At 36.0% G+C, this 15,091-nt stretch overlaps 1 protein-coding gene across 1 annotated transcript in view; it reads left to right on the top strand.

The window, feature by feature from the left end:
* Positions 1 to 15,091, top strand: part of USP34 (ubiquitin specific peptidase 34) — a 132,457-nt gene that overhangs the window by 101,128 nt on the left and 16,238 nt on the right. The window contains exons 50-67 of the mRNA XM_063443750.1: positions 818 to 896; positions 1,917 to 1,970; positions 2,080 to 2,175; positions 2,542 to 2,606; positions 2,692 to 2,767; positions 3,350 to 3,397; positions 7,912 to 7,977; positions 8,125 to 8,205; positions 9,127 to 9,212; positions 9,729 to 9,897; positions 9,982 to 10,056; positions 10,223 to 10,374; positions 11,086 to 11,134; positions 11,392 to 11,496; positions 12,208 to 12,252; positions 12,436 to 12,540; positions 12,804 to 12,951; positions 13,403 to 14,037. Coding sequence (XP_063299820.1) covers positions 818 to 896; positions 1,917 to 1,970; positions 2,080 to 2,175; positions 2,542 to 2,606; positions 2,692 to 2,767; positions 3,350 to 3,397; positions 7,912 to 7,977; positions 8,125 to 8,205; positions 9,127 to 9,212; positions 9,729 to 9,897; positions 9,982 to 10,056; positions 10,223 to 10,374; positions 11,086 to 11,134; positions 11,392 to 11,496; positions 12,208 to 12,252; positions 12,436 to 12,540; positions 12,804 to 12,951; positions 13,403 to 14,037 — 2,134 coding nt within the window. The remainder of the gene's footprint in view (positions 1 to 817; positions 897 to 1,916; positions 1,971 to 2,079; positions 2,176 to 2,541; positions 2,607 to 2,691; positions 2,768 to 3,349; positions 3,398 to 7,911; positions 7,978 to 8,124; positions 8,206 to 9,126; positions 9,213 to 9,728; positions 9,898 to 9,981; positions 10,057 to 10,222; positions 10,375 to 11,085; positions 11,135 to 11,391; positions 11,497 to 12,207; positions 12,253 to 12,435; positions 12,541 to 12,803; positions 12,952 to 13,402; positions 14,038 to 15,091) is intronic.

Here is a 15,091-nt window from a genome sequence, read left to right as displayed (position 1 = left end):
ATCCAGGGGCTGTTACCTTAGCCCAACATCCAGGGGCTGTTACCTTAGCCCAACATCCAGGGGCTGTTACCTTAGCCCAACATCCAGGGGCTGTTACCTTAGCCCATACTCATTTTATCTACCCCAGAGAGATGAAAGGCTGAATCAACCCCTGTGACCCAAGGGTTGAACAGATTCTACTGGAGCGTCACACTTTTTATTTTAAACTGTTATGAGGCACTCTGAAAACTGAGATTGAGTGCAGGATACTCTCTGTACCACCAACTCTGCATGATGCAAAATTGTTATGCTGCCTAGGATGACCCTTTAAAGTGTCTGTCACCCAGATGATTCTACAAGATTGTACAAGATTCATCCATAGCTCTAATTTTTCTTGTATGAAAAGGTCTGTTTCCCACAGCTGCCGATAGTGGCAGCTGTAGCAACGGGGAAACTTGATTGTGGCTCTGACTATTGTCTCTTTAGGCTTCTATAAAAGTAGTCCCTACATTATCTTATGTGTTCTGATTACATTGGAAATGCATTGAATGCAATATGAGTATTTCATAAATATTTCTGAAATGATATTGCTGTGACGGAGCCATTTTACAGTAAGAGTATTAGTTACATGTATACGTACGGTTTAGATGTAGTAGAGCAAGATGATGTAAAGAGTTAGAGCATTTTGTGGACAGACAGCTTGCAGAAAGCATGGCATTGTTGGACTGTTCACTGGCATGGTTGAATTAATAAATAGGGTTTTATTGTGATATGTAAATGTCTTTTAGTATACGTTTTTGTTTCTTTTCCCCTCACGTTTGTATTTGTTTTTAATCAGGTATCTTTTCAATGATGCTGAAGTTAAACCATTTGACTCTGCTCAGCTTGCATCAGAATGCTTTGGTGGGGAAATGACAGTGAGTAGAATAAAGAATTTAAATTAAACCGTTAAAATATATGAATGAGGAGATTGCAGACTTTTAACGTTAGGGACATTTAGTATGACACAGGTATTAACTGCTATTCTAAGCTCTTGCTCCTCATCAGTTTTACATGGTGAGAGCGGTCTGCAGCGACTGCTTCCCACAATAATTTGGACTCTATTTTCTCCCAAGAGAGGCCACTTAGATGCTTGACGTGACCTGCTGGGCAATGTAGTAATACGTATATTTCCAGGACCCCCCCCCTCTGTCAGAGATCCATCTAGAAATTATCTGCAATAAGATGATCTTGTTTGCATAGGGAATCCACTGATTGTTGCATTTGTCGCCATCTAAGGTATAGCCGCCATACGTTTTAATGACCCCAGGCGGAGAGGTATTATTTATAGACTAGGCTAATATCTGCCAATCCAACAGGGTTTGGGAGATAGGGCCATTGAAGAGTACCAAAAGTACAAGGGGAATTTGGGGAGAAGAAAAAGCATCTGTCTCTTCCCTCCGAATAGGTTTCAGATTTGCAGAGCAACAATTAGAGGGCTTGACTGTTCTATTTGCAACTTAAGATTGGGTAAAGAACGTCAAAGGATCTTTTCCTAAAGGATTCAGGCAGCTTTTTTTTACAAAACTAGTTGTATTCGACTAAAATGAAAGCAAATATTGTCTGATTACACGGAGCTCATTTAAGTATCCATACTTGGAGAAGTATTTATCCTGCTATATGAAAGCTTTGTGAGGTGAGAAGAAAAATAGAACAGTCTTAATTCATGTACTCTGCCAAAACAATCCTGAGTAAATGGGCTCTTTGTGTATCTGTAGAGAATGATAGACAAACTATAAACTACAAACTTAAAAGGAACATAAAGAGTTCCAGTACAACTTGTACTTACATAGGTTATAGTACATGGAAATTCCATGTTTATCTCCTCGGCAAACTGGGTTATCTATATATGTAGTAATATAGAAAAAAATAACATTTTTTTATTTATTTTTTGCCAGACAAAAACCTATGACTCTGTAACAGACAAGTTTATGGATTTCTCGTTTGAAAAGGTAATGTGAATTTTAAGGTTCATTTTGTGAAAGATGGATGCATTTGGAAGTGTTAATGTATGTGATAAATTTTTGAAATGCTTTAAATGCTTTTATACTTTGTTTCCAGACGCACAGTGCATATATGCTATTTTACAAGCGTGTTGAGCCAGAGGAGGAGAACAGCAAGGAGTTACATTTTGATGTTTCTTCAGAGCTTCTTGAGGTATTGTGTTATATATCTAAAACAATCCTTTAATTAAAGTGTAGTGGAGATTGTGTTTGTTTTTTTGAAAGAGTTCAAAGCCTTTAAAGTAGAGGAAGAACAAGGGAACAGCCAGACAGTCTGGATATGGAGCTTAATGTTTTTATTTATTTATTTTGTGGTTTTTCACTTGCAATGTCACACATGGCATTTTAGCTGAACACTTCACTTTGAATGTGTGTATATATACAGGCAACTCAACCCCTTAAAGTGATCAGGAACTTTCTTTTTAAGCAGAAACTGTTATTAAAATTAAATAGGATAACGTCTTATGGAAAGGATGGTTAATGACATAGTTACCAACTCTGCTTTTTCTCTTTTGTTTAGTGGATTTGGCATGACAATATGCAGTTTCTTCAAGACAAGAACATCTTTGAGCATACTTATTTTGGGTAAGTGTCAACTAAATAAACATCCTGTTGGTTTCTTCGCTGGCGACATGCAGTATGTGTGATCTTGTGGTATTGTTTTTCACAGGTTCATGTGGCAGCTGTGCAGCAGCATTCCAAGCACTTTGCCCGATCCAAAAGCTGTCTCTTTAATGACTGCCAAGGTAACAGAACACACTGTGTGCATTTGCTGCTTGAGTGTTGCATGCTTCTAGTATTTATCAACATGGCAAGCTTGGAGATGTAGATATGACTACAAATTCAGAAGCATATATTTATATCAGGAATCAGTACCTCCTTTTACTTTTTTCAGACCTTGATTTGTGCTTGTGACAGTCAGTAGTTAGTGGGAGTTGTAGTCCACGAACAGTCTGAGGTCTCATATTTAACTACTCCTGGGGAACAGTTTAAAGTGTTCAATATGGAAATGCTAATAAACCTTTTATTAAGAAATGTTTAAATACACTTTGCCAACACTGGGCTCCTCTTGACATACACAGTATCCTCAAAACGATAATAAATGGGCAAAAGTCACACAAAGTTGTCACAAAAATGTCAACATTTTGACAAACTAATGCCAGTTACACAGTGACACATTTCAAGCTAGCTCTGTTTGTGTGAACACTAGCATTAAGAATTGCAGAACCAATTGTGTTTAAGTGATTAGTCTACTAGAGGAAGATTATTTTAATTTGTATGGTGGCATTGCTTGTTTTAATAATTTTATGTACTGTCTTTTTCTGCAGCTTAGTACTTCATTTGTATTGGAGACTTTTATTCATTCAAAAGAAAAGGTACTTATTTTCTGTTTGCTACAATGTGTCTTTTTCTCACATTTTGGTAACTGACTTTGAAATGTCATATTGAGCGGCACACATCATAACATTGTTACTTTAACTCAATGGTTTTCTGTTAATAGCTTAAATCTATTCACACTGTTAGCACTATCTAAATTAAAGAACCAGTAAATGCCTGGTTATTTAAAAAAAAAAAAAAAAAAAAACTAAGGACCATTTAGGAGTAACATGATTTTTCACATTCATCACTCATTCTTTGTATTAATCGATGAGTTAAAGGGGCACTATAGTCACCCAAACAACTTTAAGTTAATTTAGTGGTTTTGGTGTATATGTCATGCCCCTGCAGTCTCACTTCTCACTTCCCTGCCATTTAGGAGTTAAATCACATTGTTTATACCCCCCCTGCTTGTAACATGCAAAGCTTTCCTAAACACTTCCTGTAAAGTAAGATCGAATGTTTACACTTTGCAGTTTTTAGAGTTCATTATCTCTACACTGTTAATAGCTTTCTAGACCTTGCAGAAGCCTCCTGTGTGTGATTAAAGTTCGGTTCACAGAGCTTCTAAAATAAGTTAACATCTGATTGTAAATTAAACCTCTTTTTATGCTTGTTGTGTGTCACAGCCAGGGGAGGTGTGGCTAGGGCTGCATAAACACAAACAAAGGCGATTTAACTAAGAAATGGCAGAGAATTGAGTAGTGAAACTGCAAGGGCTTGATCTATACCAGGGTTCTCTAAACTCTGTCCCTTCAGATGTTGCTGAATTAAAACTCCCATGATTCTTTGAATTAATGAGCTTGCCAGAGAATCATGTGAGTTGTAGTTCAGCAACATCTAGAGGGCAAGAGTAAGGAGAATCTTGATCAATAGACAAAAACGACTACATTAAGCTATAGTAGTTTTGGTGACTATAGTGTCCCTTTAAACAGATAATTGTGAACAATCTCAAAAGTGCTGTTGGATTTTAAGTTGCAAAATTACACCTGTTGCAAATTCAACTTTTAAGGTCTCTGAAATCCTATGTAAAAACATTGTTTTAACAACTAGGTAAAAGGAAATGGACAAATACTATCCAAACAGTTTTTTTTTTTTTTTTTTTCTCATTGGCTTTTTTTTGGTTATTTAATTTGACATGAAGTCCTGTTAAATGTAATGGATAGGATCTATGACGGTAAATAAAAGAATATGGATGTTAGCTGATTGCATATATTTACAGAGACATTTAAAGGAACTTGTTTGCACGCAGTTGTGAGTTTTAAATTACCTGTAGCACATTGTGCCGACAAACTTATCAGTATAGATAAAATGTATTCTGATATTCTTCACATTAATGACTGTTAAGCTAGCATGCAAATGATATATCTATACATGTGATAAATGTTTTAGAGTATCAACATTCCATGTTTGCATGACGAGAAACTCTCAAATGTTCCTTGTTAGCTTTGTTGGATAACTTGACACTGACTATTTGTGCAGTTTGATATATTATGTTAAAAAAAATTAACAAATATTGGCCTACACTGCAAATGAACTGGGATTTGTGTTTGCATATTTTACATAGATATATGCTCTAACAGTTTGTTTCTTCATTTCGCTAACATTTCTGATGTGTGCATGAGGTTTCCATTGAAAAGCTTTTATTGCTTTGACGTTTTTCACAATGTTGATTTTCTGTTGAACATGCAGTTGAAGTGCAATAGTCTCACCTAGCCAGACTCTGTGTCACTCTATAGCTAATACAGTTTAATCTATACACTGTGCTAGCCAGATTGCTTGCAATTGTATAGATGAATTTATATCACTATACATTTTCCTTCGCCTTTGCTATAATGCTACCAGCATAATGAGGCAAAGTCTGCAAGCATGGTGGATTTGATCAGCTGCACATGCAGCCCTCAACCTGCTCTAGGTTTGACAGCCAGCCAAAGATCCAAGCCTGCATTTGCAGTGTCTTGAGTCATTTATAGGCGGTATGACTACACATGCAGCCGCTCTGCAGGAGGGGGATGTGGTGTTCAGGTAAGTATATTTAAGATGTACATTTGCAGGAGATTTTGCTAGCACATGGAATAGATTAAATCTATAACAACCTGAATGTAAACGTGTTATCCACGCTAAGTTTGGCCAACCGATTCATTTTAAATTGATAGAAAATTATTGTATTGATATAATTTCTGGGTCATAGATAAGAGACCGCCATAGCTTTCCTCCCTAGTCATCCCACTCCCACTGCAGTAATTCTAACAATCTTTGTTGCTCCGTTGATGCTGTCAGTCAACAAAGAAGAAGCAGGATTGGAGGATACTGGGGAGGAAGGTAAGACATACAGAGAGAGGTATTTCCTAACCGCTTTCAAAAAAAGATAACGTCTAATAAAGTTAGGTTTAGTTTAATAGGATCTGTCGGCTAAACCTTGATGGAGAAGCTTGATAGGTGCTTACTCAAAAGGTGCTCTTCACCCCCCAGCACGTCCACCTTTGCCAAGTAGGAGATAAAGGAATAAGTTGTAGTTGCCCAGGCAGACTGGATTTTTGTCAAACCAATCTTATGCAATTTGACGCACACCTAATGTCAGCTCCCACAGACTCTTTGCACCAAAACCACAACATCAGTGGTTATGGTGATTAGAATGTCCCTTTAAGGCTTTAAATATTGTTGAAGTGTTTTTTTTTTTTTACTAAAATGGTTAGTTTAATCAGTATTGATCTTTGCTGCAATGTGTAATTATAATTACTGGTTTGTTGCGTTTTACTATAATCTGTGTACGATTTGTTGTGACATTACAGACAATGCATTTATTTTTGTCTATACTAAAAATATTCAAGGTGTGCAACTTTGTTGCTTACTATATTGTGACCATATATGTCGGACAATATGATGTGCAAAAAGAACCAATATGGGTCAAATACTTTTACTTTTATTTGTATACTTTTATCATGATGTATCATACTTTTTATTTAATTGAAAATCTATTTTTTTTTTTTTTTTTTACTAAAGCTGTCATTAAAAAAATATAAATAAAACACCTATAATTTTATTTCCTGCACATGAACTTGCCTTCACTACTGTATATTAAAGTCAGATGTTTCCTGTGTTTAACGTGCATATTGTTAAGGAGACGTTTATTCTATACTGGTCAATAAGACAAAATCATGGTTTTTTTTTTTCCATTTTGCTAATTTGCTTTGATAAATAGGTCATCTAAAATCCCCCAGTATTATTAGCAAAATTCAGTATTAAGGACGTTCTAATTTTCATGACATTTCCTGACTAGTATTTATTACCGTACCTCTACCGTACCACTATTACCGCTGCTTTCTGTAACAATTTTTTGCATTATTGGACAAAGAACGAACTTGGAAATGATGACTTATATATTCTGGTTATTTTTTCACTGTCATTGTAAGTGAAGCTAGTTATTTTCTTTTATGGAGAAAAGGCTGAAGAATAGGTGTTCCAAAAGCTAATATTTCACACTAAAATGTTCATCCCCAATCACGTCCTCCAGATTCTTAGTATGTATGCTCGTCATTGACTATTTGTGAAGGTATCAGTCATTGAACTTGCACTGATTATCTCATTCAGGGCTGTGATTTGTGCAACTAACAGTCGGTCACTGAGCAGAAACAAAAAGCCTCAAAAAACCCTTGGCAAATTCAGCTATTGGAAATGGCCTAAGAGACTGTGACACTATGTATTATTCACTAAACTCAGTACTGTAACAAACTAAAATCCAGACTGCAATATTGTGGCTAATAGTCAAACGGATAGTGGATTTGAGAAAATGTCCAGATCTGCCTCTTTATATATTTTGCTTTTGGATGTTCACTTAATTCAGTGAATTACCTTGCCAGCAATATAGACACGATTGAACCAAACCTGAATGACTAGATAGAGAAAAAGATTGTGTGATGGACCCAAATGTAGATGTATGGGCTCTGTCTTGTCCAGCTCCGCGGGGGTCATCCAAAAAATCCTGCAAGTTAAATATGTACCTAGTTTTTATACTGGATTTGCAGGTTCCCTGCTTTTGACGCTGACCCTGCTTCATGATTCTTAGTTGATCATTCTCATCATGACGTCGCATGTTCTTAAAAATCAGCATTTTATTGTATGTCGTTAACTTTGCAAATTTAGAAAAAGTACTTGTTACAAGCTTTCCAAAGGTATCCCCATTGTACTCTAAACTAAATTTTTGGGGGAACATCCCCAAGAACCTTGCTGCGTGTTGTCTCAATTTATTCAGTTTTAAAGTTGCCGACATTAAAGTATGCAAGGGAATCAGAAGCATAATGTCACCAAGTTAAGAATGTTTCTCTCTGGTCAGTTTGCCCCTTTTGGGACAATTGCTCTTAAGTGACTACCTTCAGAATTAGTATTTTCTCCTAATGATGTTTCCTTTTTTATTTTTATGTCATTGATGCTGGTAGTTGATTATGGGTTGAGGGAAATGAGTTGACTCATTTAATTAAATACACTGTCCTCCTGTGTATCTCGCTCTGTTTAGCCTACAATGCTCCAGTGGATTGAATTACTGACAAAGCAGTTCAACAACAGTCAAGCAGCCTGTGAGGTAAGATATTCTGACGCCACTTTGTGATTTCTGTAAAATGTGAACGATCTTGCATACTTTGTATGATAGAGGAAATTGTTTCTGGTGTACTTATTTACTTTTTTTTTTTTTAAATATCGAACTGAAAACCTTTCTGGTTTCTTCTAGTGGTTTTTGGATCGTATGGCTGATGATGATTGGTGGCCGATGCAGATTTTGATTAAGTGTCCAAATCAGATTGTGAGACAGGTGGGTACTATTCTGCTTGTAAAGGTGTAATATTACTGTGACCTGTCCAGATCTGTAATGGCAGGGATTATTTCAGATACTTTTATGAAGGCAATACTTAATATTATTTTGAATTGAACTTGTCTCTCTCGGACTAAAATGTCATACATGTCAAAGTATGTAGGAAGAGTTCATATTAATATTTGTCAGTTTCTGCATTGAAAGACCGTAGCTTGCTTCACTTGGCTTGTTTTAGTGTAAGATGGAAACTGGACATTGCTACAAATCTTTTTACTATCTGACTAGAATTAATACATGTAATTTAGAAATAATTTTGTTATTCTCTGTTTACAAAAATTAGCCCGTGCATTTCTTTAATTCATAGACTACAAATGAATTAGTCTAATTATGATTTGTCATTCCTCAATAGTAACCCAAGACAAATGTACTTCAAATCTTGTCTTGCATAACAAAGATCCTAAATACATCAAATTCTTTTTCTTAGGTTTTTATTTTATTTTAATTTTTTATATTTAAAAATGTTAATTGGCTGTGCCTGCTGTGTCACGTGATTGATGGCTGAGGTCAGCTGATACTTGAGTTGCACACAGGAAAATGTGAGAAAAAACTTGCATTAGCACTGGATGCCATTTGCCAATCTAAATTAGTCTTTTTTTTTTTATAACCCAACATTAGAAAAGGGGAAAAAATACACAAATGGACTTCTATAAAATAATCAATGAGCGTTATTAATCCTAAAAACCAAGTTGGCTGACCTTGTAATTGTAATTGTGCTTAGCAAGAATGAATGTAGCAACAATAAAACACTATTAAAGTTCAATTAACCCCCTTATGCTTGGAACACTATACTCAACTCTTGTCTGTTGTGCTGTTGCATTTAGTGTGATATTTATGGAATTGATTACGGCTTGCTTTGTTCAGATGTTCCAGCGTCTTTGTATTCACGTAATTCAGAGGCTGAGACCTGTACATGCACATTTGTACCTGCAGCCAGGCTTGGAGGATGGGTAATTAAATTTTTTTATTTTTTTTTTGTGTAGTTAATTTGAATCTATACTGCATTGATTATGTTCCAGTGTATCTTTAGATAATACCTTAGCCAAGCTTTAGTTTTTATACTAGGTAAACCACTTATCTGTAAAACAAAATAATTGTTTATAATGGAAAGAGGTAGTTAAACAATTTATGAACAGTAGATTTACTTTCATCCTAATTAAACTTAAATAGTAAATTACGTTTTTTTTTTTCTTCTAATGATGCTAAGACTTGCACAACCTGATATGGTTGCCCACATATATTAAATGTGTATGTATGTATGTATGTGTATATATATATATATATATATATTTAATATATCAGTAGTATTCATATTTATATAGAGTCAATATATTCCACAGTTATAGAAAGGGAATATTTAACACAAGTGAAGAGAAGGCCCTGCTCAAATGAGCTACAGTCAGATACCGCTATCACTCTACTCTGTAGATGTCTGTCTGGTAAGGATGCTTCTGCTCTGTGTTTAGTTCTGATGAAATGGATGGAGCAGTGGAAGATATAGGAAGTCGCTCCTGTGTGACTCGTTTTGTAAAGACCCTGCTGTCTATTATGGAACATGGTGTGAAGCCTCACAGTAAACATCTTACAGAGTACTTTGCCTTTCTCTACGAATTTGTCAAAATGGGAGAGGAAGAGGTATGTTCTATGTTTGGTAAAGTATGAAATTTGAAAGGATAAACAGTTCATGTTGTTGTTGATTATAATTTTGCTGTCTTTTAGAGTCAGTTTTTATTGTCACTACAAGCCATATCCACAATGGTGCACTTTTACATGGGAACCAAAGGACCTGAAAATGTAAGTTTAGATATGTTAGTTAGGTATGAAATCACGGTTTGAGAATATTTGTTTTTACCCTAAGCAACCTTTCAGTATCTTCACAAATGTTTTTTTTCCTTCTCTTCATTAATCATTTATTGCACTTTTCCATGAAACAATTCCAAATATTTGCTTGTTTTTTTAGCCGCAGGTTGAAGTTTTGTCTGAGGAAGAAGAAGGTGAAGAGGAGGAGGAAGAAGATATCTTGTCACTAGCGGAAGAAAAATACAGGCCAGCTGCTCTTGAAAAGATGATTGCTCTAATAGCGTTCCTTGTAGAGCAGTCTCGTTCAGAAAGGTGTGTCGAGCAGTGCGGTTTCATCCATTAGTATCGCCCTTACTTGGGTCTTCAATGGAATTTTTTGTTGTGCTTCATCAATGTTTTGTTGATCTGGGTGGATAGATATAAATAAAGGAATGGTGCAATTTGTATGTGGGATCAACAACAAGATTTGCTGCCAAGTATATCCTGTGGTTATGTGAGCTTTACTTGGCAGCAGAACCACTATGTAGCTTCTTATCCATTTAAATGCAGAGTACTTTAAAAGGTGGTATGAGCTGCCAAAAAGAAGCTAGCCGCCAAATTAGTTGTGTTGAGTCTTCAGTGTAATCTCCATTTAATCTTCAGAGCAAAATCCCTATTGTATTTTGCAGAAACTCAACTTCGTTTCTTAAATCTTGAGCCATTTGGAGTATAATAGATATGCTGTATATTGGCAAATGTATCTGCTATTTTTAACATGGTGTTGGTAATTCTGGATTGATCACCTTCACAATTTCAGATGTTAATCACCAAGTTATGTTTAATAAAGTAATGTTATCACATATGTGAGAGTGTAAGCTTAATTGTAAGCCAAACTGGTAAGATAATGAGTAATTGGAATTTTTAGTTTGCTGCAAGTTCCAGAAGACAAACAAAATATATAACCCCATTTTTTTGTTTCACTTTTTTGATTTATTTTGTGTTTAGCGAATTGCTAATTTTTTTATTTTTTTTTCTTGTTCTTAGGCATCTAACTTTGTCTCAGAATGATATGGCAGCATTGACTGGAGGAAAGGTAATATATATAGATTTTGGTACCTACTGTTCTGTCTTTTTAAAGGACCTCTCAATAGCATGTAACAGGTTGTTGTTAGGGACCTGCTCTTCATAAAAAAATGTAAATAGCACTTTTGTGCCTGGAAATATATATTTGAAAAATCTACATTTTTAACGTGCTCCAAATTAAAACCTGTAACTGTATTTTAAGTATATGCAATTTGAAATTTATTTTTTTTAATCTTTTTTTACGAATACTTTTTGGTTTTGTTTAAGGGCTTTCCCTTTCTGTTCCAACACATCCGTGACGGAATTAATATTCGACAAACGTGCAATCTGATTTTCAGCCTGTGTCGGTACAATAATCGTCTTGCAGAGCATGTAAGTACTGTTTTAGATATTATACTTGTACAATTTTGTTACTCTCTTGTCAGTTTGCCTAATTTCTAGGGACTGATCTATAAAAGTTTAACCTTTCAAACCCAGTTATTAACAATATTTCTTAAATTTCAATTTTTATATAGGGTATTTTGTGCATGTATACATGTGTTGTGGATGCTTTAAACTGAATGTGTTATGGGCTCTGTGTACGTAATAGGTGTCCTGTTAAATTTTTAGGTCATGGGCGTGTCCAATGCTACATGTGTGATGTGGATGTCATTTGTGAAATTGTGGTAAAGTGGTGTATATCATTTGGTTATAGTTTGGATGGTTTAGTGAGTAATGTGTAAAGATTATGTGCTATGTTACTCCTGCTATATAAAGAAAAATATTTCCATGTCACTTGTCTTATAGAAATCGTTTTTTTTTTTTTTTTGCGTAGATGATACAACTGCGGCATCAGGCCATTCAGCTTTTTTTTCTTTGCTTGTTACACACTCCTACTCAGTGATGTTAAGTGTGATCGGCCATATTTGTTTGGCGCAACCCTTATTGCATCTTGTACCTTAAAATCGAACTAACTTTATCGAACCTTGTGTTGGCAGAAATTGGCGTATATATATTATTAATACTGTTACAATTTTTTGGTGAACTGAACTGTAATTAAACTGTAAAATCATTATGTAATAGCTTCTATGTTCTACTTTATAGATTGCATCCATGCTGTTCACATCCATAGCAAAGCTTACGCCAGAGGTATGTGATCCTATCTATTCTCCTGCTGATTTGATTTTATATTTATTGTTAACTATAAAACAAAATGGATTATACATCTGAACAATAAAACTACATGAAAACATATGGTTGCTTGACGGTATTACTCTGCAAAACAAGAGCGGCCCACCCAAAATTATCTTACTAACTCCGTTTTTATTGTAGGCTGCTAACCCTTTCTTCAAGTTGCTGACCATGATAATGGAATTTGCTGGTGGACCCCCGGGGATGCCACCATTTGCATCCTACATATTGCAAAGGATTTGGGAGGTAAATCTGGTGTATGCTTATTAATACAGCAATGAGTAAATTATAAGGTAGCATGCTAGACCAGCCAAACAGATACTCACTATACAGGGAACATGCTATTACAACATGGATCAATGTCAGCTGATCTGTTGTGTTCTACAGATTGCTACAGTACAAATGACCTAATGTAGAGTTTAAGTACACGATTCAGGAGATATGGGGTTTTTAGTAAGTCTCTGAGCAACTTTAATACATCTTTCTGCATGTTTTTCCATGTACATCAGGTGATAGAATATAATCCGTCTCAGTGCCTGGATTGGTTGGCTGTTCAGACTCCACGCAACAAGCTGGCGCATAGCTGGGTTTTGCAGAACATGGAAAACTGGGTGGAGCGTTTCCTTTTGGCGCACAACTATCCGAGAGTGAGAACATGTAAGTCCTCATTGTTTTATGTTCTGTGCTGTTCTAGTGAGTTTAACAGAATGCATCTAAAGTGTTTATCTTTCATAATCTTCCTAAAATTTTAAATCTGGTGATGAAGTCAAAGAGGACCTGGTCGGTGTATTGTATATAATTGTGCTTGTAGTAGAACTGCTGTGTTCCACCTAGAAACTGTTCCACACCTGATGCATGTGTATGCCACAGAATTGTGGGTGCTTATATCTGTAATGCTTGGAGCCAAAGTCAGTATCCCAAGGGGTTATATACATGCCTTTTCAGGCTTCTCGGAGATCTGCTGGTTATCATAATTGCTTATTTTATTGTAAATTTTGGTTACTTAGTTTTATTTGGCGCCTTGCTTGCAGAAAATATCCATGCAATTGTGTTAATGAAATAAATGTTACTATATTTTTATCGCTGTATGTTTGATCTATTTACACAGCTGCTGCCTATCTTCTGGTTTCTTTGATTCCAAGTAACTCATTCCGTCAGATGTTCCGTTCCTCACGCTCTCTTCACATTCCCACAAGAGACCTGCCTCTTAGTCCAGACACAACTGTGGTACTCCATCAAGTGTACAATGTTCTCCTGGGACTCCTTTCAAGAGCCAAATTATATGTTGATGCTGCTGTGCATGGTACCACCAAGCTGGTACCCTATTTTAGCTTCATGACGTACTGTTTGATTTCAAAAACTGAGAAGCTTATGTTTTCCACCTATTTTATGGATTTGTGGAACTTGTTCCAACCTAAATTGTCTGAACCGGCCATAGCCACAAACCACAACAAGCAATCACTGCTGTCCTTTTGGTACAATGTCTGTGTTGACTGCCCAGAGAATGTGCGCCTTATTGTTCAGAACCCGGTGGTTACCAAAAATATCGCCTTTAACTACATCCTGGCAGATCATGATGACCAAGACGTAGTTCTCTTCAACCGTGGAATGCTTCCAGCGTATTATGGGATCCTTCGCATGTGCTGCGAGCAGTCTCCTGCCTTTACCCGTCAGCTTGCCTCACACCAAAATATTCAGTGGGCCTTTAAGAACCTCACACCACACGCCAGCCAATACCCTGCGGTATGAGAAAAGGGCCAGATTATATTTTTATTTGCCATAATTATATTCATTAAGAAAAATTTTTCTAGCTTTGTTTGCTTTTGTGACAAGTTAAAGGAACACTATAGTCACCTAAATTACTTTAGCTAAATAAAGCAGTTTTAGTATATAGCTCATTCCCCTGCAATTTCACTGCTCAATTCACTGTCATTTAGGAGTTAAATCACTGTGTTTCTGTTTATGCAGCCCTAGCCACACCTCCCCTGGCTATGATTGACAGAGCCTGCATGAAAAAAAAAAACTGGTTTCACTTTCAAACAGATGTAATTTACCTTAAATAATTGTATCTCAATCTCAAAATTGAACTTTAATCACATACAGGAGGCTCTTGCAGGGTCTAGCAAGCTATTTACATAGCAGGGGATAAGAAAATCTTAATTAAACAGAACTTGCAATAAGGAAAGCCTAAATAGGGCTCTCTTTACAGGAAGTGTTTATGGAAGGCTGTGCAAGTCACATGCAGAGAGGTGTGACTAGGGTTCAGAAACAAAGGGATTTAACTCCTAAATGGCAGAGGATTGAGCAGTGAGGCTGCAGGGGCATGTCCTATACACCTAAACTGCTTCATTAAGCTAAAGTTGTTCAGGTGACTATAGTGTCCCTTTAAAGTATAATTTTGAGTACAGCTTTTATTGTGAATGTGACGCTCAATTATCTTTCTTTCTTGCTGTTACTTATTTTTTATTTACCTACACCCTTCTCCTAACTTTTCTGTATTATCATTATTTATCCCATTAAACCAAAGCAAGACTAGGTCTTATAGTAATCAGACTGCAGCTGCACTCTGTGTTTTTGTTTTTTTTGTTTTTTTTGTGTGCAGGCCATTGAAGAATTAAATCTCATACTACATTTGTTTTGTACAGGCTTTGAGACTATTTAACCTTGGTGTTTTAGCTGTGTTTTTACATGTGTTGAGGAAGAGCTGTTGTGTGTGTGTGTGTGTGTGTGTGTGTGTTTTGTAGGCCAGGGAGATTTTTAACTCACACAGTTTGTGTTTACATGCTGGCCAGGGAAG

Source organism: Pelobates fuscus, chromosome 2, assembly GCF_036172605.1.
Source record: "Pelobates fuscus isolate aPelFus1 chromosome 2, aPelFus1.pri, whole genome shotgun sequence".
Taxonomy (NCBI): Eukaryota; Metazoa; Chordata; class Amphibia; order Anura; family Pelobatidae; genus Pelobates; species Pelobates fuscus.
This window is presented reverse-complemented; position numbering and strand designations above follow the sequence as displayed.